Consider the following 27,425-nt stretch of genomic DNA (forward strand, 5'->3'; position numbering starts at 1 on the left):
AGGGACACAGACGTGACTCAGCAAGTAATTACCCGTAAGTCATTATCCATTTGTCTCATGATCATAAAACTTTGAGGATATCATGTATCCATCCATCCATCTTCTATGCCTCTTCTCCTCATTGGGGTCGCAGGGGTATGCTGGACCCTATCCCAGCTGACTTTGGGCGAGAGGCAGGGTACACCCCGGACTGGTCGCCAGCCAATCGCAGGACACATATAGACAAACAATAATTCGCACTCACATTCATACCTATGGACAATTTAGAGTCTCCAATGGACAATTTAGAGTCTCCAATTAGCCTAACATGCATATTTTTTGAACATGGGAGGACGTACCCCACGAAAGTCTTCCCAAACCTTGCCGATCTCCTTACTGTGCTAACCACTATGCCACCGTGAGGCATGCACGGCAGCACGTCTTCTTAAGTATTATGAGCACAACTCACAGGGCGGTGCCACAGTCATTACCAGTCAACATTAACATGGATGCACACAAAATGGCAGAGCAAGTTTACGACCCAATATCTATTAGTAGTTGAGACCATTACTTGAGGTAATCAACAATTAATTCCACACAATCATTTAAATGGTAAATCACTGATTATTAGGTCAATTCGTAGGTGTGTGCATTGTGCTTGTAAACAACACTTACAATTATCACTGTAGTCATCAACCAAGATGATCTCTTTGACCAAGTGGGCTGGACTTTTCTTCAAGACGCTAAAGCAACAACAAGAAAAGAGAAAGTAAAAAGGGGCACATCAAACATTTAGATCCAGATACTGTATTTACTTTTTTGGATGCCAACGGAATGTGTTATGTTACCTGACAACAGTGCGCAGCAGGGCGGAGCGGGCTTCATTGTGGAAGGTGATGACCACGCTCGAAGCTGGTAGGTCTGACTTCCATTGCTTGCGTCTGCAACTATACATGCACACATGAGACAACAAGCAAGCAGATGCGTTCCCTTGTGCATTTGCACACAAGTAGCGACGTGCAGTTGGAATGCTCTAGTGAACACAACAAATAGGGTTCAGTGCACACCGACACTAAGGTGCACACACGCACATGTGCGACTGTAGATAGGACTGACATTGGGTTTCACCAGAGACACATCGAGCTCTGATTTAGAGTGGAGAACAGAGCGCTGAAGAAGAGGCAACAAGACCGAAGAAGAAAGAGAATCATGACATCATTAGCAACCACCTCTCAACACGTCTGACCTGACCACTGCAAAATCCAATTAAAAAGACAGGAGATGGCATTTGATGTGAGTGCGCAGTATTGAAAGTGAAGGTGCAGTAAATGGATTTGTGTGTGTGTGTGTGCATGAGAGAGAAAGAGAGAGAACAATGCGCCTGTTGTAGCATTATTGACTTTAAAAGAGTCAATATGTCACTTAATCAATCTTCAATTAGTGTCTCTAAATCCACCAGTGTCAGAAAAGACACACATTTAAGTACGAGTTCCACTATTGACCCGAATATACGGTAGCCACATCTTTCAAAATCTGTTTTTTGAAATATATTTTTAAAGATAAAAATAATTTTTTAAAAATTATCTTTTCAACATCTGTGACCAAACAGGGGTAGATTGCAATATAAATTATATTTATCACCATATTTCTTAGCTGCTTGACAGTTTGACTATTTCCTTGATCACCATTATCTTAAAATTTGCATCATAACTCCTCCTCATTGTTCGCTAACAACCTGAGGTACCTGAGGTACCTTTTTTCCAGTGTGACTTACAACTGTGTGTTTGTGTGTGTGTGTGTGTGTGTGTGTGTGTGTGTGTGTGTGTGAGTTTTTTTGTACATTTGTAGACCCAGACTATAAGATGTCCTGTCTTTTCAGACTTTTTTCTTGGGAAAAATATATCGTCTTATATTTGAGCTAAAACGGAATTTATAAGAAACATGTAGCTTCATATGTTTGTGCATAACAAAAAGCTATGAGGGGTCCCCTGTTATCCATCTCTTGGCAAACGGTCAAATCACTAGTAAAATCAATAGGAGACACATCCGTGCTCTTTTAGTAGGCTAATGGTTTTAGCTGGCCACGTAAGGTAAGTGCATCAGTGAAGCCAGACCGCTGTCACTCTAAAAACACTGTGCGTGTGTGTATGGCTGGCCTGAAAGTGCGAGAATAAAACCAGTGATGAATAGACAGAGAGGAGTGTTGGCAGCAAACACAGAGAGCACATAGTGTTTGTTTAATGGGCTATAAAAGCAAGATCAGCATCACTAGGAAAATGTTAACAAATGAAGTACAATGTGGTGGAGAGATGTGATAAAGCAGCTGCTAATCCTCCTGCTCAAATGGAACGACTTCAGGGAGCGGGAATATTGTAAATCATTTTGCTTCGAAGGTGATAACAGTATGGTTGAGGGGGAAAAAAAGGTATTTAACGTTACGAAACACAACTTAACACCACTAGCATTATTTGTAGAGCTTTTTGAGGCAAAGGGGACAAGAAAGAGGATGGATAAAGAAACTGTGCAGGAAAGTACATGGTAGATGGCTAGTCTCCTTTCAGCTGAGGGTATTCTTCCCCAGCCGAAGATCAGTTACAGTTGTTTGCAAATGCAATTGCTTCGAAATGGATCCAATGGACTTGCCAACTTATCTAAATCTAATCTTATCAAATTTCCCTTCTTAGAGCTTCACTGATTTGCTTGGACTTTCCCATTTTTCTGAGTATTGGGCCATCAGATGAGTGCTGTCAAAAAAAAATCCTCTCATGCTGCCAAAAAGACACTAAGAGCCGCAGTCAATCATGATGACAAAGTTAATAGGACTTGGCCTGGTCAAATTAAAAGACATTAAGGAACCTTCAGCACCACTTATTAACCTTTCAAAACCGCATTACCCCGGTACTGGGGGCTGGTAATTGCTCAATATTGTAATAAACAAGTCCACGTAAGTAGAACAACAAATAAAAAACTAAACGTAATTGATTTTCAGAAAACAGAAGACAATTAAAACCACAAACACTTAAATGGGGCCAATGTTGAAAACGAACACCTATATTGTAATTCAATTCATTGCAGTTCAAAGAAAAAGCAAAGTAACAGGAAGAATCTGTATCAAAGGATTGGATAAATACTAAAAAATGTTTACAAACTAAAATTAAACACAATTTCCCTCCATAAACTGTGGTAAATGCATGCAAATATATGTCCCGAGGTGTGTGTGTGTGTGTGTGTGTGTGTGTGTGTGTGTGTGTGTGTGTGTGTGTGTGTGTGTGTGTATACACATATATACACACACACACATATATATATATATATATATATATACATACACACACACACATTATATATATATATATCTATATATATATACTGTATATGCATATATAGTGGTGTGAAAAAGTGTTTTTTTTTATGTTTTTCATACTTAAATGTTTCAGATCATCAAAAAATGTAAATATTAGTCAATAACAACACAAAATGCAGTATCGGCATGTACTGTATGTATGTATAGCCATCAAACACGGGAAACCATTGGGTATCTGTCGGTACTTAAGCCATTGCAGAATTCCTTCTGGGGGACGGCAATTGACAATCCCTGCTGTGTTCAGTACCAATGAAAAATGCCTTTTGTTGTGATTTGGTGCGATATAAAATTAAAACAGAATTGAATAAAGTCCACCTGTCATTGTGCCGTATTTATAGCCCTTCACCAACCACTTTGTGAGTTTGAGTTTTAGTTTGAGTTTTAGTAGGTGTGGTCAGTGTACACTGTGTTTGGGCTCTGCTGCTACTGCCTGAAGTCATTTGACTAACCACCACAGTGGAGGGCGTTTCCATGCAAGTTTATCATTCTTGAACAAATTAGTCAAACAGACATGCACAAAGGCTTGTGTGCATGAAACTGTTCAAAGGCAAAGCGTTCTATACATTTTGTAACAGTACGTACTGGTCATGTCTGGTATCCGGCACAGCTCTGTCCATACGGAGCTTATCGCTTTCCACCTGGTTGAACTTATTTCTGGCATACGGGTCCTGACCCGGCCGAACCACCGTGGCTCCAACATACAGATCCTGGTCAAAGTCCTGCCAGCGGACCTTACCTGGACACAAACAAAGGCACACATTAATGACGAAAGCAAACTGCTGCACTGCTGCTACTATTTACAGGGGTATTGTTGCCAGCAGGAGATTATGATTGAAAGAAACATGTTCATGTGGGGAAAAAACGGCTTTCTTTCCGCCATCTAAAATTAATACAGAAATAACATGTAAGGGGCATTCACATTCATACTAAGCGACTGATATGCCCTAAAACAGGGTCGCATGGTCGCCCACAAGGACCACTTAAGGCGCCCGCGAGGAATGTTCGAAAAATAGCACTGGTCACAAATTGTTATTAGTCGTTTTTTTGTGCTTTAACTTTTGAATCAGAGTTGCTTAGATTAAAGTAATTTTTAAAATAAAGTTGTATAATATAAAAAAAAAACTTAAATATTTTATGTATAACAAACTCTGACCTTAAGTCAAAGTTCATGTGTGGATGAGGATGAGGAGTTCGCTTACTTGTGCTTTAGCCCATAAACCATGGCAGAAAAGCGAAAAAGGACTTATAACCTTCACAGTGATTGGGAGGAAGAGTTCTTCTTGACGTTTTTTGAAGAAAAATGTATGTGTCTTATTTGTGGGACGACTGTTGCAATACCAAAGCAGCACAATGTGGAGAGACACTTCAAAACTTGGCATGAAAGCTTCAATGAGAACTACGCCCTCGGCAGCGCATTAAGGACAGAAAAGGCCCGTTTGTTAAAGGCAGCTTTAGACAAACAACGGACTTTTTTCACGAGACCAGTGGAAAAAAAAAAAAAAAAAAAAAATCACATAAAGCAACCGAAGACTCGTTCAGAGCTTCACATTTTTTGACAAAGAACAAGAAAGCCTTTTCGGATGGGGAGGGTTTCAAAGAAGCTATGATGATTGTTGCTAACACAATGTTCAAAGATGAGAAGCATGGTCCTGATGTCATCTCTGCCCTCACCTATGTCCAACTTGACGAGTGTCATCTATGTCGGAGAACCTAACAGAGCAACTTCACCAGGATCTCGCTACGTGCAGGTGGTTTAGTGTGACGAGTCGGTGGACACCTCAGCTCAGCTAATGATATTTAACCGAATGGTGTTTGAACGGAGTGGAGAAGGACAAAGTGAGAATCAAAAAATGTACCAGTTCCACATTGAATGGGAGAACTTTTTTTCCGTGCATTTTCCGTGCATAAAGTAGTAGAGAGGAGGGGCAGAGCAGAAGCCCCCATAAAAATAAGGGAAGCGACAAGTTCGAGTGTTGCCAACTTTGCGACTCTATCGCTAAATCTGGCAACTTATTTTCTCAAAAGAGACTAGCGACAAATCTACTTTTGCTGGCATCTGAGAGTTTTATGGTATTTTGGCACTTAGAAGTGAAAGTAAAGCTAGAGAGAGCCATGTAATGTTGAAGTGCGATGCCGCCGGGGTGGATGTCGCACTGTTTCACAAAGCGGGATCAAAAACGTAAATGTTTCTTAATCTTCATTAAATTTCTACTCATTACACTCAAGTTTTATTTGGACTCAGTCACCTGTCAGTGTGTCAAAACATGTGATGGAATAATGATGTGTGATAAGATAAACAAGTAGTCCTAACTACAAGTTAAGAGGTGGAGGCGAATCCGGATGTACAGTAATTATTACGGTGTCTAGAGGCGCTATGCTAGATAAAATATTAAAATTATTTTATTTTGATGAAGTGATGGCCAATTTTAAATTAACAAACTAAGAATAAAGTTTATTTGTAGTTCTAAACATAATTAAGGTGTTTTTACTCACTTTTTTGTCTGTCCTGCCAGGTTCTGCTTTCTTAAAAAAAAAAGAAATACTGTTCAAAGTAAAGTATTTTTGAGTTGCTGCTGACATTTAAACATTTCCTCTTAAACGAGGTACACATATTTAGTTCTTTGTGCTTTTGGTATTAGCTGAGGATTTGATCACACCTAAAGGTTTGTTAAAAAGAAGATTGATGATTATATATTACTTTTTAAATATTTATTTCAAAAAGAGAATGGACCATTTTATTTTAGCGGCTATTTTTCTGTCAGATTTTTTTTTTAATCCTAATGAACTCTACACACATATTTGGCTTTGACTTTGTCTAAACTCACTTTGTGGAAGAAATATCGGGATATATACCTGTATTGTATATCGATATTCAACATAAATACATGGGGATATGAGTTTTGGTCCATATCGCCCATCCCTAGTGTGCGCATATGATCAGATTTGTGCAGCCCTAAGGCAGACCATATTATATAATAACCAAATTTTTCCGGCAAAAGTTAATTTGCTAACACCATGCATGAATCACACAGGCCCAGTTTTTGTCAAGTAATTAAAATACTCATGCAGAACATCTGAGTTTTTAAATTCAAGTTAATTTTTAGTCCCACTCTCTTGTAAAACACATGTCTAATAAATTCAACAGTTTCAAAAAGCATAAAAGCCTCCAACGATTCTGAACCTGCACAAATGTGTCTGGGCTAGAATGGGGATTATACATCAGTTGGAATAGTAAATGCAAAGGGTTGATGCAAGAACACTTCACAGATTTCAGGGAAGAAAGCTGGATGGGCTGCCATAACATACTGTACAATATTTGCTACTCGTAAGCAGACAAAAAAATGTTTGGACACAACGAACCAACACTTTCGCAAAGCTAGAAAACACCGCAAAAATCCTAGAGTTTTAAGTAATTCACTGAAAGATTGGATGGTAAAGCGAGAGTTGAGAAACCTGCAAACACTGAAGATGATGCTGCTCGGGTTACCAAGATCCTAAACAGAGCAAAGTGTTTGATTTCCCAGTTAATCACAACCACTGAGACTCACTCTAATAAGAAGACAGCTTAATTAGGTGCATGCAGCTGCAATGCTAATGACTTGTGTTCGGCATATGCTGGTGTGAGATTACACTATCTGTCCGCGGAGGTGAGCAATGCAGGCGGAGACAGACAGAGAGAAGGGGAGGCTGACGAGGACGAGATGCGACAGCCGGAGCGTGTGCATGTGTCCGCCCTGACAGCGTGCGAATGTGTCTCGCATTCTAATTAGATGGAGCTCACAATGATCCCGCTCGCGAGGAGAAAGCCGCGCCTTAGAGACAAGGCGATGCATGTCAAGAGTGTGTGATGTCCTTGCTGATAGCTGGGCTCCGTGGCAGCGAGTTATTGTGGGAAAATAAATGTAATAACTTTTTTACTTTTATTTCCCAGACGTCTTTAGCCAACCAGGATAGGTGGTGTCTTTATTAATCCCCGTTTACATGAAGCAGTATAGTTTAACTCAGCTCAATTCCATGGCAAAATACCTGAAACACTTTTCTCCACTCTCCAATTGGGGTGCCAAGTGCACAAGTGCCTTGAATCAACAGTACCTCTTCTGGTTGGCACCATGTAATGCACTACTTTTTTTTTAAGCAACGAAAATGCCAAATAGTCGAAGGCAAAGCAACGAAAATGTCAAATAGTCAAAGGCAAACCTCCAACAAGGTTGTGTTTGACGGTTTCTACCATTAACAAGTGCAAGCTTATTAGCTCATTAACAATAATCATAATGTTCGGTAAATGAAGAATGGGAGTGTGGCAGGTAGAAAGCTACAATTGTGGCTAAAATATCAAAAACAGAAAATAAAGGGGAAACAACATGCATGGATCTCTGTATTTTTGTTTTATGGTCTACAGCAGGGGCGTCCAAACTTTTGCATTAATACAAAGTACTTCAGTGCATGCTAAACAGTTAAATAAGCAGGCCTTGTTTAATTTTATTTTTGGAATAAGCTATGGGCCATCAAAAAAAAAAACCTTGTTTAATTTTATTTTTGGAATAAGCCATGGGCCATCAAAAAAAAAAAAATGTTCAATTTAATTTTTGGAATAAGCCATGGGCCATCCAAAAAAAACCCTTCTTCAATTTTATTTTGGGAATAAGCCATAGGCCATCAAAAAAACCAAAAAATCGATCTTCCAGCCGTTAATGGCCCCCAGGCTGTACTTTGGACATTACTGTGCTACAGTTAGCTAACAGGCAACTTGCTGCTTCAAATGAAATTGATGGAGACAGACAGGACTCAGGACCCTATCTGCATTTTCACCATAGTGGTTTAGGTATTGTTGAGAGACATACAGTTGATGCAGAGTCATCAACGTGTGAGTGATCTACCCTGCACACATGGTAACATACAGGATGCAATGATATACTGTTTACATAGCTGACAAAGCTATTACCACTGTGTCTACAAAACCACAGCTGTGACCAACATTTTCCATTTCAAACCATTCTGTAGCCATCTAAACTGAACTGTTGCATGCTCTACCCCCAGGCTACTCTTATTAACCGTCCGTGTCGTCCCTCGCATCTCCCATTCAACATTCTCATTCGACCACCATTTTCAGCCCCCTCTCCAATTGGCCTCTTGCTCACTGGGCTTTTCTGACCGGCTGTTTGTGTTGGCAGCAATACTTTCTGGAAATCCCTGGATGCTATGGTGTTTTCATACCGATGTTGCCTGGCAGACAGGAGTCCCCTGTGTAACGTGTAGCCATTACATCAGCAATGGAATCCCACCAACCCACTTGATCTAGCCCCTTAAAGAACACAGCCTCTTTGGGCACGCTGCGTTTTGTTTCATTTATTACCGTTTCACTTTATTCTTTATTGCTGTATTTTATATGTCTTTCATGTGTTCTGTATGCAGTGTGAGCGACAGTAAGATCTGACTTACACCAAAACTTGACTTAGTGTACATTACAGTACAGAACCCAAGGACCACCTTACAGTATACTTCAGCAACCATTTGTATGACTGTACAGGTATATCTTCTCAAGGGACAGTACTGTAGAAATCAACCTTAGATATAAGATATACATTTGAATAGTCATTGTACATCATATATAGCAGTATAGATGTACTATCCACTGTGAGTAAGTCAACACCACCATTGTCTAAATAGCTGTGTCAACACAAGTTAGCAGCAAGAGAATTGTGTCTTGCCAACAATCAAGCATCGTAATGGCAGTGTCATGGTCTGGGGCTGCATGGGCGCTGCTGGCACTGGGAAGCTGTGGTTCATCGCGGGGAACCATGAATGTTCACGTGTACTGTGTGACATTGTGAAGTAGAGCATGGTCCACTTCCTTGGGAAACTGGGCCATACGGCAGTTTGCCAACATGATAAGGAGCCCAAACGCACCTCCAAGATGACAAGTGCTTTGCTGAGGCAGCTGAAAGTGAAGATGATGGAAGGGCCATGTACCGTATGTCTCCTCCAAACATTAACACAATATAGCACCTACACACTGACAACCCATGCAGCTCTGGTGTAGCCCATGCCCAAAAGGATTAAGCAGTGGTAGGAAACAATGGTGCTCATAGGAAATATTGACCCAATTTGGACATGTTCACTGTGAGGTGTACTCACTTGTGTTGCCAGCTATTTCAACATTAAACCTTAAGAACATGTGTTGACTCTGAATCTATACTGCTATACAAGCTGTATGTTATAAAATACAAATACAAATAATACAATCAACAATGATGAACATCATTTCTGGTTCCTTGCTTAATTTCCCGGGGTGTCGATTGAAGGCAGATTTTAAAAAGCAACATGGGATTTTCATCTCTAAGCATTTGCTTAAAAGCTATTCATTTCCCCAATATAAAATGATAATGCATTTATTTGAATATAAAATCAATTAAGTGCCTCCCTTTTGATGTTTTCATACGGTTTCCCTAAAACATACTTTGTTCTCCATGCTTTTAGTAGACTGTTAAGACTTATTTTTTAACACTTTCTGCTCATCAAGTATAAAATCACCCTGAAGTTAAAATGTCCCCTCTTCAGCAGTCACATTGGAATCCATTTCCAGTCCTGGATCAATCAGATAAAAAGCATGCACTCTGGTTTTTGCAGGTCACGGGGATTTCAGGGCCGGGAGGGGTGGATTGGTCGCTCGGACGAGAGCTGAATGAAAAGTTGCTCCGCTATGACATTCTAATCTGCTCTGCTCTTGGATGTGGGCGTTGCTTCTGGAAACAAGTGGGTGGAGACGCATAGCTGGATTTGTGGACATTAAAATGGAATTTCAACAATCAGACTGACGCATGCATTGGACTGTCATCAAGTTATTTCTACTTGTAGATGTCAGCTTGAGGAATGTCATGTAACACTGATCAAGAACTCCTCAATGTTAGACCACAATGAAAAAAGGAAATGCTTTGTTTTGTGAAAACACTATGTGGTACGTATACTTTCTAGAGACAGCTGGAATGCATTTATCCGACCTATTCCTTTGGTAAAACTACAAATCTCAATAGCAGACTGTGGATAGATACTCGAGATACCCCCTGTAGCTTGGTTTGACTGCTACATGTGAATGCTTGCAAGTTTTGTAATTATTAAAGCATAGGCACAGAAGGCACCAAAGTATTTTTATCTGACACCCTGAAACAGTCTGGGTACGTACGTGATCTAAGACACTCACTTCGAGCCCCTAATGTGCTTGAAAGATAGCCAGCTGTCCATGCTCAGTGAGGGACCCTTGTGGGACACATTAAAAGACAGGAGCAGGACGCTTTTTGGAACCTTGCACATATAACATGCTCTACTGGGGGGTGAGTACGAGACCATCATCGGCTCTGAGCAAACCCAATGTTGGGCACTGCTCAAGTAAAATCCCTTATTTAGTTTTAAAAAAGATGTCTAGAAAAGACTGATGAGAAAATTGTAGGAGATGGGAGTCATTTGCCCATAGTGAGTTTCTGTGTAGATGGATGCACCCGTGATAATACAGTATTTGAAAATGGAAAATTCATGAGGAGTAGGTTAGAATGTGATTAAAGTGAGAACAAATATTATCCACCAATATGCTGTTATGACTGCTAAGCCTAATGCTGCATAAAATCAATAACCTCACATTGGCAGGCCTCTGCAAAATGTAGATGAAAATGTGACATGAATCAGATATCTAGAAAACGGACAAACTCTACCCCATCAAGGTCATTGAAATGTGTAAATCAATGACATACAGTATAAGCACACACATCTCCACGTGATTTTGTAACAGTATTATGTGTCACAAGGGCCTGTTTATAAGCACCAAATATGAGAAAACTATCATCTTCCTCATTTGTTTGCTCTGTTGTTGAGAGTTCTGGTCAGATTTCCGTGATGAAGAACATAGTTCCACTTAGTTGCTGGGGACTTAAGTAAAGAGTTTGGCTTCTCAAAACAATATGCGTCCAAAACTTAATTATCCCCAGCAACTAAGAGGAACTACGTTCTTCATCACAGAAATCTGACCAGAACTGGACTTAGGAGACCAAGTGGGGGTAAGTCGCTGTTATTGGACTATGCTGATAGGGATGTCATACACCTTTGTGTAAAAAAAATCCAAACTATCCCTTTAAGGTCTCAACATTTGATAAATTTGTCACAAGACATTTCTGTCAAAGGCTTCACACAATGCCAAAGTTGTGTGTTAAACAATTTAAGGCACTGACCTAAAACAGAACAGAAAATCTGTGTAAAGATTTCGCTGCAATTTGGTCTGTGGCCTATGATCAGCCAAGATAAAATCCAATAGGAGTCTAGTAGAATACACTGTGGTTGTCTTCGTCTCCGCATTAACAGTTGCAGCAACATACATTGGCATAAATGTCATGCATTGTGGGCGAAGTTCTTACCAGGTGGCAGTGTCTCCAGAGTTTTGTCCTCTGAGTTGTGAGCTTTGTTTCGGATAGACGAGTCACTCGAGTCCCACTCATCCTGTAAGAACAAAACAAAACACATTCAGCAATTCATTAAAAAAAACACCAATATAACAATACGTGCATGTTTTTAGACAAAACATCACTGTGTAAAATAATAAATAGCAAGGCCACTAAATCAGTCCATCAACAAAGGAAAAAGAAGATCCAGCAACATTGCTTCTACTGTCCATTTGAGCCACCTCAGCACATCATCCAAAACACAAGGCTATTACAAGTCTAAAGAAAACTGCACTCAGCCATTTGTTTGAGTGTTCTCTTTTAACTACCTGTTTTTTGTGCTTTTCTCTGTGAAATAACCACTGTTATCTACTGCCCATCCTTTCTCTTTAGGCCAGCCTGTCCAGATCCCCAAGCTCTATAATGATGATCTGCTGATACGATAAAAATACTTTCAGAAGACAAAGAAGAGGTGCATTTGCTTGTGAGATAAACACGTTATCTGTAGCTGACTACAATACAGATTAGGGAGGTAACAGTACACTAAAATGTAATTTCGGTTCGGTTCAGTTTCTTGAAGTGCTCGGTTCAGTTAATTTTCGGTACAAAAAAAGGCAGAAAAATGACTTAAAATGCTTTTATTTTAAAAAATGCAAACAGAACTTTTTTTTTTAAATAAATAAAAGCGACCCATTTGGGTGATACTTAAAATAAATGAATAAGTAATAATTATAATTAATAATTAAGTTTTTTTATCGAAAAATAATAATAATAATAAAATACCATAAAACTTGTATTTAAACAATTGTGGCGAAATTTAATGGACAGTTACAGTTAAATAGTTCTCTGTTGCGCGTGTGATAGCTCCTTGACGACATCACTTTTAGCTTTTTCATAAAGTGCTGGTGTAACTTCCTGGTTAAAGTGAGGATGTGATGTTATTTCGTAGCAAGGTTCAAGAACTTTAATCATATACAGTCATGGAAAAAATGATTAGACCACCGTTGTTTTTTCAGTTTATTGATCCATTTTAATGTCTGGTACAACTAAAGGTACGGTACATTTGTTTGGACAAATGTAATGATGATAACAAATAAAGCTCAAATAAAGTGTTGAATTTAAAAGCTGATATCTAGCAACTTCCATGGTTTTCTTGATAATAACGAAAATCGCTTAAGTTCTAACATGAATAGCTATAGCATTGTACTGCCAAAAAATTTAACTGGTATGAGCTATTTTTGTTGTCAGTGTTATATTTGTCCAAACAAAGGTACCTTTAGTTGTATCGGGCATTAAAATGAAGAAGAAACCAAAGAAACTTGGGTAGTCTAATCTTTTTTTCCATGGCTGTACTTAAAGCCAGCGCTCTCAACAACTGAATATGGATGTACTCTCGTGGCTAAAAAACTGCTTTGGCTCGTTCAGAGTTGCTTGCTAGAGGTTGTTTATATGCTGAAGTTATCGGTGTTTTCACTAAGCTGTAGATGTAACATTCACTGCCTGATGATGCCGCTTTACGTGCGCTAACATGTTAGACGTGTTTCCTGCAGCATACCCGATATCCGTGGAACAATGTCGACACACAACTGTGGATTTATCCACTTGCCTTTGTCCATCCGTAATTTTAACGGGGACGCCAAAGTGTTCCCAAACAGGAGACCGTAGTGAGATGGGAGGGTCTTCCAGCTCAGGCTTCTCGCTTGCATTTGCCATGATGCCATTTGTCACGCCTGCGAGCTACTAGCGTTGCTCCCCCTCAGTCAGTAGTGTCCGACACTCAGAGGCATCCGTGCGGAAACTCGCCCAGGACTTTAGTTCCGTGTGAAGCGTACCGTTAGAACCCTAGTACAGATACATGCTGTCAAATAGAGATGGGCGATATGGGCACCTTTTAAAAACCATATTGTGAAATACACTGCAGTGTAAAGTCGAATTTGTCTTATTTGAGAATATATTGTTAAAAAAATAAGAATCACATGACTACATGACTGTACTTAGTTATCAAAGAGTATGACAATTCTTATGTTAACTTTGATGCTAAAAATACATGTCTCTCAAATCTGTGATACAAATATGATGCAAAATTGACCTGTTTGATATCTATGTGACATACCTATGACAGCAGTATATGATGCTAGGTGGTTGTACAGAGTAAATATAATTGGTAGTGATGGCGAGATGAAGCCGCATGAGGCTTTGAACCATTTCAGTCAATTGGGTCGAGAAAGGGTTCATTTCTTGAAGCTACATGTGCACACAAAACCACCTGCTGGCGTTGGATACAGTTACAGGCAGGTGTATCTTCATGTGTGATGCATTGAATTCTGACATCTGTTTTGGCTCTTGGAAATGACTACCGGTATGTACGACAAAAAAATGCATGACCAAATAATTAATCAACAAAGTGTTGAATGTAAAAAAATGTTGCCTGTTTTCTTGTCCATAAATGCTTCCAGTATCATGTGATATGGCTAGTTTCATCATGGTTTTATGTCACCTGGCATGGGCTCATGGAGGCAGAGGACAGTGGAAGTTCTCCAATGATGTACAAAACGGGGAAGATTTTATTTATTTTAATTCAAAAACAGTAGTTTCTCAACTATTTTTTGTCTCAGTCGATTCCTCTTCTTTAACACAACTTCTCCGGCCTTTGAAAATATCCCTTCACATGACACGGAGGATCTACCCTCTATACCAGGGGTCGGGAACCTTTTTGGCAAAGAGAGCCATGAAAGCCACATATTTAAAAATGTATTTCCGTGAGAGCCATATCATTTTTCAACACCGAATACAACCAAATGTGTGTATATTTATGGAAGACCAACAATTTTAGAATATAAGTCTCTGAATTTATTCTTTTTAATAAAAATGTTATATTGAAGCTAAACAATAATACATGACTTTTTACCATTAATGCAACTTCTGCTGCTGCATGGTTTTGCGCCCTACTCCGTATCTTTCTTTCCCTTTTTCGTCAAAAGGGTTGCACAATTAGCTAGCTGACTATTTGATTAAAGGAGGGACGACCCCAATAATCAAGTTTTGGTGTCTGACACTGGAAAATGGGAAGGACAGCTGGCATTGCGCTACAAAATCAAATGGATTAAAATGCATTAGAGTGCGTATTTTAAATGTTATTTTTTAACACTGATTTCTGTAATGTTTTACTTTAAAATGTCAGGAAAACAAATTAAAATAAAACACTATCCAAATGCTCAAAAGACTCTCCACAAAACCCAACATTTTAATGTCTAAGCCTGAGAGGTTTATATTGCTGTCAAACATCGCGCCAAATTCTGAACCACTTCCCGAATCAGTCACGTGGTACAACTGGGTAGCGAGGCTTTGGACGTCATCATTTCTGGCCGCTACCCCAATGAATCAAGCCTCGGTACATGCTTTGCGGAAGCGCCCTCTCCATGACTCGACACACGAAGCCCCGGCACCTCTCGTAACATCATTAATAATTGTGTATTGAAATGTGAAGTATTCCAATGTAACCATACCATACTACATTGGGGAATACAAGTGTAAAGGTGGCTATAGGGGTGTTATTTCATCTCTGGAGGGCTCTAATAGTTTTAAAAACCTTATTTAGAAGGTCATAAATAGGTTTTCTATGCTCTAACTATACTGCACTATAAATAAGTAATCCTACTTTGCTGAAGTTTCACTGATCACGGTCGTGTCAGGAACCAATTAACTGCGATAATGCTAATTGCCTGTTTAGAGCTGGTTACTCTCTTGCCATAACGCGGTTACAACTAGATTTCTGTTAACTCTCCTCTCATTCTGTTAACGTGTACTAAGTACTTATTCTTCTGTTGTTTCTCTACTTTACATTCAAGCTATCTTAGCAGTTAGTGTGGTTTGCCCCATCTCCTCCTGCTCTCTCTGGCTACTCTTAAGCATACTTAACGACAGCCTACACTAGTGTGTTGCCTGTGCTATCGTCCTGACAACATGGCGGCAATTTCGTACAATTTGGTACACACCTTCAGGGGACTGACAAGCACTGTCTGTAAGATCTGAGCAAGACAGATTGAAAGAAAACTTGGCTGTCATCAAGATAAACATATTTGAAGAGGCACAGGCAGCAATTAATTGCCCACAAGTCATTGACCATTTGTCTAAAACTTTGAGGATATCTGTATTACATGTACGCCACTATGTCTTCCATTTTTTTTTAGCACAACCAATAGGGGGCGCCACATTTACAGTCAGATGAGAATATAAATCTATCAGCATCTTTATTACCGAAGTGATAAAACGTGAGTAGCACTGACGTTTCCAAGGGTTATTGTCATCTAACATAACATCACTAGCACTGCTGCTGTCATTTTTTTTCCTCGATGAAAGTGAATGCTGTTAACTTATCTATGATTGATCCATGGCTTACCATCCAGTGTCAGATCTCGGCCTCACTCAGATTTACATGGGCTGACATCTTTCACTGTGGCTCTATGATGCCGCCGTAAATTATTTCACAACCTCTTAAGATGAGAGAAATCAGCTACTGAATGCAGCCATGCGGCTTTCCCTCTCATATAGACTTGATTCAATCTGTCACTACATCCCATGTTCGTCTTTGTGAGCGTCATCCAGCTCCTTTCAGAAAACTGTCGGTGGCCTCCAAGTCCACAGCACACGCACACCAAACCAGCGGCATCTTCGACAATATGTTAATACGCCTTCTCCCTGGGCTCACTGGCAGCATTCAATGCAAGCCACGCATGGTGCGTAGTTTCCAGTAGCTTTTTAATAGCTAATGCATGGGGTCCAGGCAACAAAGCCAAGTCAGCAGTCAGTGGAACAAACATGATGTCACACTGAAACAGTAACCACTAGACGTTTTAAGGGTGTTACAGCCAACTTGGAAAGTCCTTCAATCATGCTAGCACATCATTACAACCTCAAGGCATGTTTATTAATATCTTCAAGTTAATTTTGTACATCAACATAACGCAAAACGCTACCAGGAATAATCCTGTTTATTGGTGACGTCTTACAGAATATCTGTAAGAAATCATAACAGTGTTCATGACAATGAAAGTTATAAAAATGACAAGGATATACATTTGTTACATGTTTACTTCATATTGCCAAAATCCTAAATGTACTGTTATGGAAACTACGAATGACAGACGAGCAACCGTGAGGTTGTTTTGTCATGCGTCACGTCACAATATTTCAGACAAGACCTCAGTTCAGTGAAATGTGCTTTTTTTCTTGGTTTTGTTTGCAACACATATTCTCAAATGCGAAGCCTCAACAAGGTGTGTTCAGGGAAGAAAACGCTGAGTGAAAAAAAGAATATAAACTGGAAGCTACCGTCTTTTTACACTTGTGTGACAATTACTTTTAGTGTGACACAGTTTTACTCCTCTAATTACATTACGCTTCTTTCTTTTATTATTAAATAAGTTAAACTGTAATTGCATTACACGTACTACTGTTATTATTAAATAAGGTATTATTTATTACACATCTTGTACTTATTACTGAACAATGTTTCGGTCAACCTTTCCTCTTTTTATTTATTCATTTATAATACTGAAAAAGCTATCTACAAACTATTACGCATCGTTACACTTTTTCTCTTACTATTAAAAAATTGGTAAACTGGTACATACTGAATCGAGGAAGTGACCAAATTATAAGTAATTGCTGTGACAGAGAAAGGGTAGGTTAAAAAAGCTCTGCTTCTTCCCACTAATTTTGGGACATGTTGAATTGTGTAACTGGAAATGTGGCGTAATTCAATGTAAGCTTGTATGCATAGATAAAATAAACTAAACCATTACAATTAAGAATGTTAAGACGCACAACTCATTAAACCTCTTTTTTTCCCCGTTTTTATATTTTACAATGGTTTACTTATTTTTACTTTGTATGACAACAAAAGATGTTTCACTGTAGGTAAAACTGTACAGTGGAATCTTGGCTTGCGTCATTAATTCTAGAAGATCTGAATCTAACCCAAACGGCTGCTAACGGAATACATTTTTCCTATAAGAATGAAAATTCAATTAACCCCTTCCTAAAGAGCCAAAAATGTTCACACAAAACATGTTTTTATAGTTTTACATGCAGAAAACAATTCGAAAAACATAAATACATGTAAATGATGAATGAAAGGGATAAACAAATATTAAAAGGGGACCTATTGTACAAATTTCGGCCCTTTGTATGGAGTTCTGGACTTCCATAGCGCAGCTACACACGATAACCCGCACAGAAAGCTTTCTAGATCTTTTCTATGATTGATCCATGGCTTACCATCCAGTGTCAGATCTCGGCCTCACTCAAATTTACATGGGCTGACATTTTCATTGTGGATCTATGATGCCATCGTAAATTATTTCACAACCTCTTAAGATGAGAGAAATCAGCTACTGAATGCAGCCATGCAGATTTCCCTCTCATATAATCATATAAACGTGATTCTATCTGTCATTAAATCCCATTTTCTTTTTTTTTCCGGCCCTTTGTATGGAGTTCTGGACTCCTATAGAGCAGCTACACACGATAACCCGTACAGAAAGCTTTCTAGATCTTCCAGACTCTGCACCTCTTCCTGCAGTGTTTCCTGCCTCCCGCCCAAATGGTCTGTAATTTACTCCACCCCGGGCCGTCCTCCAGGTATGCTCCCGCCGAGCCCACTCCGCTGTGATGGGACACACTCCCTCCGCTCACTCCAGATCGAATCCAACTCTAAAGTTTTTAGCATGCCCAAAACATTCAGGCTGGCCATAAGAATATGCCATAATATTTTTTAGAATGCACGTTGAATATCCAGGAATAAACTAAGAATTTTACATTCTGGCTCATTCCACCTCTGTGGAAAATGGGTATAACCGAGGTTCCAATGTATTTCCAACTGCTTTTCTTATATGGCCTTCATGGCGAATTTAGGAACGACAACAATGGAAGCAAATAGAGGCTGGCCAAAATGGGGGGAAAAAAAGACCATGAAGTTCTGAAAAATGTAACATTAGAACATTTACTTGCATGCTCAACATCACAAAACATTTTTTCACTCATTAGGATTTTAATATTGTCGAGAAAGTAAATAATTGTTTGTGGAAATACAGCATAAGAGATTTGATTCCTGACATTGGGTACCGGTACACATTTTTTTTGTAATAGATTTGGATCTACTAGGCCTGTTTTTAGTAATGCAAGATTATTCAAAAACTAAAATATACTCTCTCTAATAACAAAACATGGCTGAGAGCTTTACCTACGTATGTTTTATGTACTAGGCATCATTGAAAACCTCAAAAATGAATAAATACACAACCGGTCTGAGTCAAATTCCCACCACAAATCTTTGTGATTCATGGCAAAAGACATGATGAGAAACAGCTTAGCACTTTACAAGACACATGTACATGATTTGCCATCTAAGAGCTGCTTCGAGAGTGAATGTTGGGAATAATAATAATAATAATTTAATGAGTTGGTAAATAATTATTACAAGTAGATTTTAGAATAACTGTTTGCATTGATGTTTATTGATTGAATTATTGTTGAGTGTCTTAAAATGAGTATTGATATAACTGTTTAATCAATTAATCTAATAACTTCGTGAATGATTACAAGTAGTTTATAGAAATAATGCTTTATTAAATAGTTAGCAGAGTAGATGAACATCTGTTTTAGTGTGTCAAAGGTTAAACAGAAATACTGTTGGCCACAGCTTGTACACACCAGGGTTACCAGCCAGATATGGCCCAGAATGTAGTCAAAACAGAAACACTGGCCGGAGAAAAGAATGTTTTGTTTATGTCAACAACTACACTAAGTGTTAACGGGACGGCGAGGGAGCTGGCTATCATCTGCTGGCATCACAAGCTTTGTCAAGGAATTCAGAAGAAAGTTATCTTGGGAGTGACTGACGCCAATGGTTTGAGAAAACAAGTATAAAAATGACTATGGGACGATCATGGGGAACCCTCTTTCATTTCAGCCAGGAGCTGGGTACACGTGGATGAAAAGGGGTCCAGGGCCTGGTGAGCTGTGGGGGAAAATATCCTGTCTTGACTTATTTTTCAATCATGTCTGATTTATCTTTCAATTACTATGTCTGACTTATTCTTCAATACATTTGGAAAAAATCAAATTTGTTGAGACTCTTTCTTCCTACTCATAACTGGAGATTAAGGAGCACGCAAGGGGGAGGTGAAATTGGCTTAATTAATTTTCAAAAGTGGTCCTTTGACCTTTAGGAGGTTGTGGAGGATTTCATCTCCAACAACATAACAGCACATACAGGTAGATGCATTTTGAAAACTCTTTCCTTCAATCATGGACTCAAGTGTGAACACATGAGTATGTTGGAGTTTAAATCAGATTTTTTACAAAACCATAGATCATTAATTCATCTCAATTCATTAAAAAAGCCACAATTCTTAGTTTATTGTAGGTGCCATGCATTGCAGATCATTTAGTATCTTCAAATGAATGATGCTGACTGTCCTATTTCTATTGTCTCTCACAGTGCTGATTTGCAGAATAGAAGTTCTATTCTCTAAGAGGAGATGAGCAATTTAGGCCTTGCTGCGATGCGGGGGGACAGTAAATCTAACTTGACAGTTCCAGAGCAGCAACAACCCAATGTGATGAGAACCTGCAGCATGTCAAAGCACCTCGACCAACAGTACGTAGCATCTGACAATGTCACAAACTATTTTAAATATTTAATTCAATGTTAATAGAGTGGAATGAATGGAAAACTAGATAAGTTTCTCTTATACATTTTACATCTGATTTGACTGATTTGAATGCATCTATGACTTATGTCGTGACTTCATTGGAACAGAGCATGCAAGCGTACATTTTACCTAAATTATGAGTTAGTAAGTGTTGTGGTGTTGTGGTGGTGGTGATGAAACAGTGTTACTAAACACAACACCAAGCCAAATTGGGATTCGCTGATAACTTGTAAGAATTACAAAGACAATTGGAGTACCTTGATTACAAAAAATTATCGAGGAATTTTCTCTGCCTCGATGAATCATTAACATGTGCTTACGCAGAGGAAGAAGCGGGTGTTTGGCTGAAAGAGGGGAAGAACACAGCACTTACATACCACAACAGCACATCATCGAAGACACCCAGAATGAAGCGAAAGGCCCGAAACAACAAATTAATGTAGCACAAATCAATGAGATTAACATTAATGTACCTTACTAACAACATTAGCAGCGTGGAAGGCTCGGGTTTCTCTTAATTATGACTGCTATGGAATGTGTGGCTAGTTTATTACAATGGTTTGCCCATAAGAATAACATGACTTCATACAGGGTTTATTTAATCTGTAAAAAGACAACGCTCTGAGTTAGGAAGATGGAAAATAAAAACATTTTAGCTCACAAATCAGTATCTGGTCATTTCTAGCAGACAATTGTGTATAATGGAGCAAGTAACTGTGTGTGTCTCTCTATTGGTTGAGAGTAATGTGCTCCATTACAATAGTTGTCTTCTTTTTAGTTTAAACACTGCAAAAACTTAAAATCTGACAAAGAATATTTTTCTTATTTCCTGTCAGCCTGTCTAAGTTTAGGGTTTATAAATGCACAGCCGTCAACATTTTGTTGTAATGTCAATTAAACAATTGTTTCTCTCCTTTTTCAGTAAATCACAGTCTCGGATGGATAAATGAATCTACAAAGCACCATTATGTTGTCCATCAGAACTGAGAAAATTTTGTTTTGCTCCTATTCACATGCGACTGTTGAGTATCTAAAAATTTTAACCAATTGGCTGTTCATTATTAAGTGAAAAATCTTATTTTCTCTTGTGCTTACAGTATAATTGCTCTTTAACCAAGCAAAAATGTTTTACAGCAGGGGTGTCAAACTCGTGCCATGGAGGGCCGAGACACCACAGGTTTTCTTTCCAGCCGGTCACTAAACAGGTGATCAACACCTGATTCAATTTGAGGGAAGGAGCTCATCAATTAAATCACCTGCTGGAGAAACTGGATGATCCTAGGCCCTAATGAAGGTTGTTACTGGTGCAGAGTCCAGTCCAATAACCATCAGATGGCATCTGCGAGAGAAGGCTTTTAAGAACAAAAAGCTTCTTCAAAGGCCTTACCTCCTTCAACGCCACAAAATTGCCTGTTTGGGATTTGCAAGAGGAGCACCAAACATGGGACATTGAAAGGAGGAAGAAAGCTTTATTCTCTGATATGGAAAAAATTCAACCTTTAACCCTGACGGTGATGTCTTCCAGCATTACTGGTATGACAAAGTGATCCCACCTGTGATGTTTTCCACGGACAACTTTGCGGAATGATAAGGAGACAAACGGACGAATTTGTTAGGCGCACTGTTTGGCCGTACGATACGGCCGTACGATAACCACAAAAGTGCACAAAAACTGGGATAAAATTGTCAATGATTTTCGTCAAAAACCAAGGTTCCACAGCATTTGAAAGTGTCTTCAAAGGTGAGTAGTTTTAGTAGTTTATAAACTTTATTGGGTCTATTGAGTTTCATGGTTCTCAGTGTTAACTCCTTTTGACAGTTATATGTAAGACAGTCACTTAAACATTGCCTTTACAGTTAAGTACAGTTGAACCGGGAACGGATGAATTCACTTTACATTACTGTATACGTAATAGAGGAAAATATCCAGCATCGCTGAACGTATTGTGTTAGCTCACTGCCAAGTGAAGGATGTTTGCCGGGTGTTCTCACACCTGCAGCTTAGATAATAGGATGAACTTAAAATCCCCCAACAGATCACGACATGCATGTGTGCGCACCCGTGCGCGTGTGAGTGAGCTTTAGCGAGTGTCAGTTCATGTTTGTATGTGTGCATTTACATTTATGTGTTAAGTAAGGTTACACGCACACCTTGCGTCGACAAGCGGCTGTGTGTGTGTGTGTAGGTGTGCGTGTGTAAGAGTGTGCCCATCCTCTAATGGTCAGTGTATAATCCATGATAATCTGATCACATCTGATGACAGATTAACTCTGAGAGGAGCCAAGAGCTCGCACACACACCTCAAAGAGCATGCAGTACATTTGGTTGGGTATAATCAGCATGTAACGGTTAATGAAGTCCCCAGTTGAGGACTTTTCTCCCACTGTGAACTCCAGGATGAATAATTTCACCGTCATTGTCATGTTACCTCAACAACTATCTTACTAAAAGCTCACCAGCTGCTCCACTGCTGGCGATAGCGAGGACAAAGGTACTGACTTGCCTACATCAACTGTCTGTTGTTGAAAGTTGAAAATAAAAAGGTTTTAAGTTATCAGGAAGTTATCAGTAGAAAAACAGTCTAGGTTTATGTTAACTGTCATTACAATATTAGCTGGTAGCAAAAGTGGCTAATGGTGGCAAATATGGCAAGGCAACAAATAACCTGATCACAGTGTCGCCATTTAATAAGGCAGGCATGTCCATGAAAGTCTGCCACTACCCCAATGCTGTTAATTTAAAAAAATGTAGAGTAGCAAGTCAGCAGGCTTTCAGAAAAAGCAGTCCCAGAGATAAGGGATGCAATATTGCTGATGACAGCTCTGTGTTTGTGAAAGCGCCGCATTTCAATTTAATAAACATGCAACACTTTCGGCAGCAATGTGACTCAAGCGACTTATCATTTATTTATTTGGATGTGTCCTTATTTAGATATTTGGTTTATGTTTGACAAACTTGAAATTTAAACTGTCTAATGCATGCTAACAGCTAATTTTGCAAAGTTTAGTACAGCGGAACCTCAGTTAGCGTCCTCCCTGGTTAGCGTGTTTTTCAGTTAACGTTGAAATTTGACGCCACATCTTACAAAACATCCTTCCTCGTTAGCATCCTATGAGCTAGCTTATAAAATGGAAACAGTGGTTGACTCTCAAAACACACAACTCCTTTTACAGTTATACAGTTATACATTCATAAAACAATTCTACAGTATATGCATATAAATGATGAATAAAAGGGATAAATTAACATTTGAGGTTACTTTTACCTTCATTGAAGATGTGACTGTTCCCAAAGACACGATGTGGCAGCAGGATCAGCTACCACCACCTTCCGGTTTTCAGTCAGGTCAAGAATGAAGGTAAAAGTACCATTAAATGTTCCATTTATTCCTTTCATTCATCATTTACATACATTTCGAATTGTTTTCTGCATATAAAACTGCTATTGTAAAACTATAAAAACATGTTTTGTGTTTGTGCTTTCTGGAACGGATTAATTGGATTTACATGATTTCTTATGGGAAAATTTGATTCGGTTAACATCTGTTTCGGTTAGAGTCGGACCTTCTGGAACAAATTAATGACTCTAACCAAGGTTCCACCATATTAGTGGCAGGGCCAATAATCGGGGCAAATATATGGAATTTGGACTTATGTCGGTACCGGCCTTTAATAAATCCGACGGGCCGATATCAAGAACAGATGCAGCCGCGCCTCCTTCTCTCTCCTGCCGGCTGCCATTTCTGCCTCCAGCATTGCTCCACCCACGGCGCCATCTGATTGGTTAAGCAAGCCACAGCACGCTTTACTAGCAGAGCCAATCTGGAGTGGACACTATCCTCACGCACACACGCACAAAAACACACATGGGTGAGGAGGAAGTTTTTTTGTGTGCAGAACGTCCTGAGACCAAACACACACGTCAAGGTAAACGCAGAAAACGCTCTCGAGATTGTTATAAACATCCCAGTGCTCTACCTCTCACAATTACAACTAACGTTACAGTGAGCAGCAGAATAGCGTAAGTGTGGAGTAAAAATTAGCAGCAGCTCTGCTAGCTCGTAGTACCTCTTGACATGTCGGTGAATTACTTGAAAGAAGGCAAACAGTCTGTGATAGTAAAAGCATGTGTGTTATTGAGACAGCGCGTAAAAAACTCAATTCACTTGTTTTATTAGAGGGAAGCGTGCCAAGGTGGAGGCTGGTTAGCATACCATAACAATAGTTCGCTGGTCTGGCTCTAAAGACTCAGCAGACTATGTTTTAGCAATGTGGAGAATGTATGTGTTGTGGAGAATAGTGTGTGTTTGCGTGAAAGTCTCATGAAAATCTCTACAGCTCATGACCACTACAATGACGTAACCTTAAGAGCGGAGTAAACACAAGCGGCAGCTTTGCTAGATCGTAGTACCTCCCGATATATGTCTGTGAATCACTTGAAATAATGCTGTTGGTAATATTAATGTGGAAAGTGTACCTTTTTCATAAAATACAGTAAAAATTGGTATATTAGCACATGGTGATTAATCATGATGAATTTAAAAACTGATTGTGATTCAAATGTTTAATCTCTTGACATAAAACATAACAAGCAAAATGCATGTTAATCATGTGATGTTGGTAGGAGTGAGCAATCTTGGGCTCCACTGAAGTCTTGCGTGACAAGTTCACCTATATGGCCTGAACTGGTAAAGCTAACCCTCGAGTTATCGACCAAGTAGACCTCAATGCTTTCTTTACTGACAAGGGTAATTTGTGTCAGGTGGTTTCCCATGATGCTGTTCTTGTTCTTCATTTATGTACAACCACATCCTGGCATAAAAACAACTACGGCACTATGTCACTCTATATCAAGCATTCTGTTCATTCTGTCATTTAGGTTTACCACAGAAACTAAACAATAAATCACAAACTGCAAGGTGGACCCACAGAGCAAAAATCTAAATGATCTTTACCGCTACTTTAAATAATCAGTTTGTCACCGGTGTCCATTTTATGCCAGAAAAAAACAAGCATGAGCAAGGAGAGCGCTGTCAAAATGAATACGGGTACAATCCCCCCTTTGAGACTAACACATAGGAGACATGGTTCAGTCTGACTCAGTCTGAGCTCATTCACAATTTAAGTGTGTTAATATCCCTGACTAAAGCTCCCAGCGGTTATGTCGTCCCTTCCGTCTCGGAAAACAGTTGTGAAGAAGTCACGTTTCCCTAACACACGCTCACTATCTTTTCGGTGTAGTTCAGTAAGACGGGATAAGACCAGTCACATAAGCTCAAAATTGAATTGTCCTCCATCCAGACACAGCAGCTACAGCTCACACTGCAGCTTTAACATTTTCACATGACAGTGAACACACATTCCCCCCATTTATGTCCGCCAGGCAAATTGCATGAGTTTAATCACCAGAGTGCAGCTGTAATGTTAGTTGAATTAAACTCAACACGGCCAGAAAAAGCTGAGGAAATGTTTAGAAACAAAATCCTGCACCACATTGAAATGTAGCTGCATGTAGACATGTATTCATATAGACATATTCCATTAGGAATATAGACTTATATAATAATAGACTAATATAGACTAGAACACGTGATGGGTTTAACTTTACTGCATAAAAAACCTGTGCTGTTGATATCCTTACATATACAGTGATAGTCTTACATATACAGCATCTCACAAAACAAAAGGGAGTAGCGCCCCTCACATTTCAGCGACCATTTTTATGACTTTATATCTTCTCATATATCTACTAAAACTAATCATATTTGTAATAAACCACAATTAAAATAAACATGAAACCAATGAATTTACTTCCATTATCTTTTAATAATTGGAAGGTTACATCTACCAACATATTTCCCATTGCACAGAACGAGCAGGAAAATTAAAGTGTGCCAGTAGCAGCATGTATAAAATGAACACAAACTTCAGCATTTTCTGAACAACAAACATAGAAAAATCTGCCATTTTTCACATATAAATAATAAAGACTTCTGAATTAAAACATAGGTCCTGAGAATAGAATCTCTGACAAAAATATTTTTGCTGTATAGCAAAGTCAAAAACAGCTTTCATATAAAATATAGATCAGGGTTTCCCCTAGGATTTTTTTGAAGCTGTGGTGGTGGGCTGCAAGGCAGGGCGGACTGCCGCCGCTGTGTCGTGCCACTGCTGCCTCTGCAATTCTTTATTCAAATGACAAATAGCAATTTTTTTATAACTTATTATGTATTTAACCTTTTTCAACAACTACCCAAAGATGAACCGAGAACATTGCAAAACTTTAAAATGTAAAGGCAAAGTTGCTAAGAGCACTGCTTACATTTAAATGGCACTTTATTTACAAAGCACTTTACAATCTCCACTCAGTGTGCTCATTTGTGATTAAATACAGGTGTCATGTTTGAATAGAACACTTATAAAAATACTTAGAGGCCAAGCAAATATTCTTTGGTGAGCTACTCAACATCAGCTGGTGAGCTACCTGTTGGAGACTGCTGTGATAATGTCACTGTCTAAAGCCATACACACTACGTGTTTCTGTTGCACAACTTCGACACACAACTAGTGTTTTGAAGACAAGCCGTAAGTATTATAATGATAACAAGAGAGCAAGATTGTGGTGAAGTGACACTTTAAAAATAAGTTGTGATGATGATCGATGATTGATGTATCCCATGAAAGTAATAGCCACTTGTAGCTCCGAGCTAGCTGGATGCCACCAGCCAGGCATGCAAACAAAAATGCCAGAAAGTGGAATGATATTGAAAAGTGAGCCATCACACGTGCTGGCATAGATAGGCTGAGCATGTAACAAGCTGTCGTCAACTGACTACACATTTTACGGGCTATTGTTCATTTTTCCCGATAACAAAAAACAAAGTGAAAGTCAACACAAGACGTGTCACGTATCTGGTCACTGTATAAGTCCGTTGTCCTCTG

The 27,425-nt window shown here is 39.1% G+C and overlaps 1 protein-coding gene across 1 annotated transcript in view; it reads right to left on the reverse strand.

Moving 5' to 3' along the window:
- galnt2 (UDP-N-acetyl-alpha-D-galactosamine:polypeptide N-acetylgalactosaminyltransferase 2) overlaps positions 1-27,425 on the reverse strand; it is a 66,124-nt gene that overhangs the window by 19,923 nt on the left and 18,776 nt on the right. Inside the window, exons 3-6 of the mRNA XM_054771450.1 lie at positions 11,743-11,824; positions 3,926-4,079; positions 828-926; positions 655-722 (exon numbers count right to left, since the gene is read on the reverse strand). Of these exons, the coding sequence (XP_054627425.1) occupies positions 655-722; positions 828-926; positions 3,926-4,079; positions 11,743-11,824 (403 nt within the window). The remainder of the gene's footprint in view (positions 1-654; positions 723-827; positions 927-3,925; positions 4,080-11,742; positions 11,825-27,425) is intronic.

This window comes from Dunckerocampus dactyliophorus, chromosome 3, assembly GCF_027744805.1.
Source record: "Dunckerocampus dactyliophorus isolate RoL2022-P2 chromosome 3, RoL_Ddac_1.1, whole genome shotgun sequence".
NCBI lineage: Eukaryota > Metazoa > Chordata > Actinopteri > Syngnathiformes > Syngnathidae > Dunckerocampus > Dunckerocampus dactyliophorus.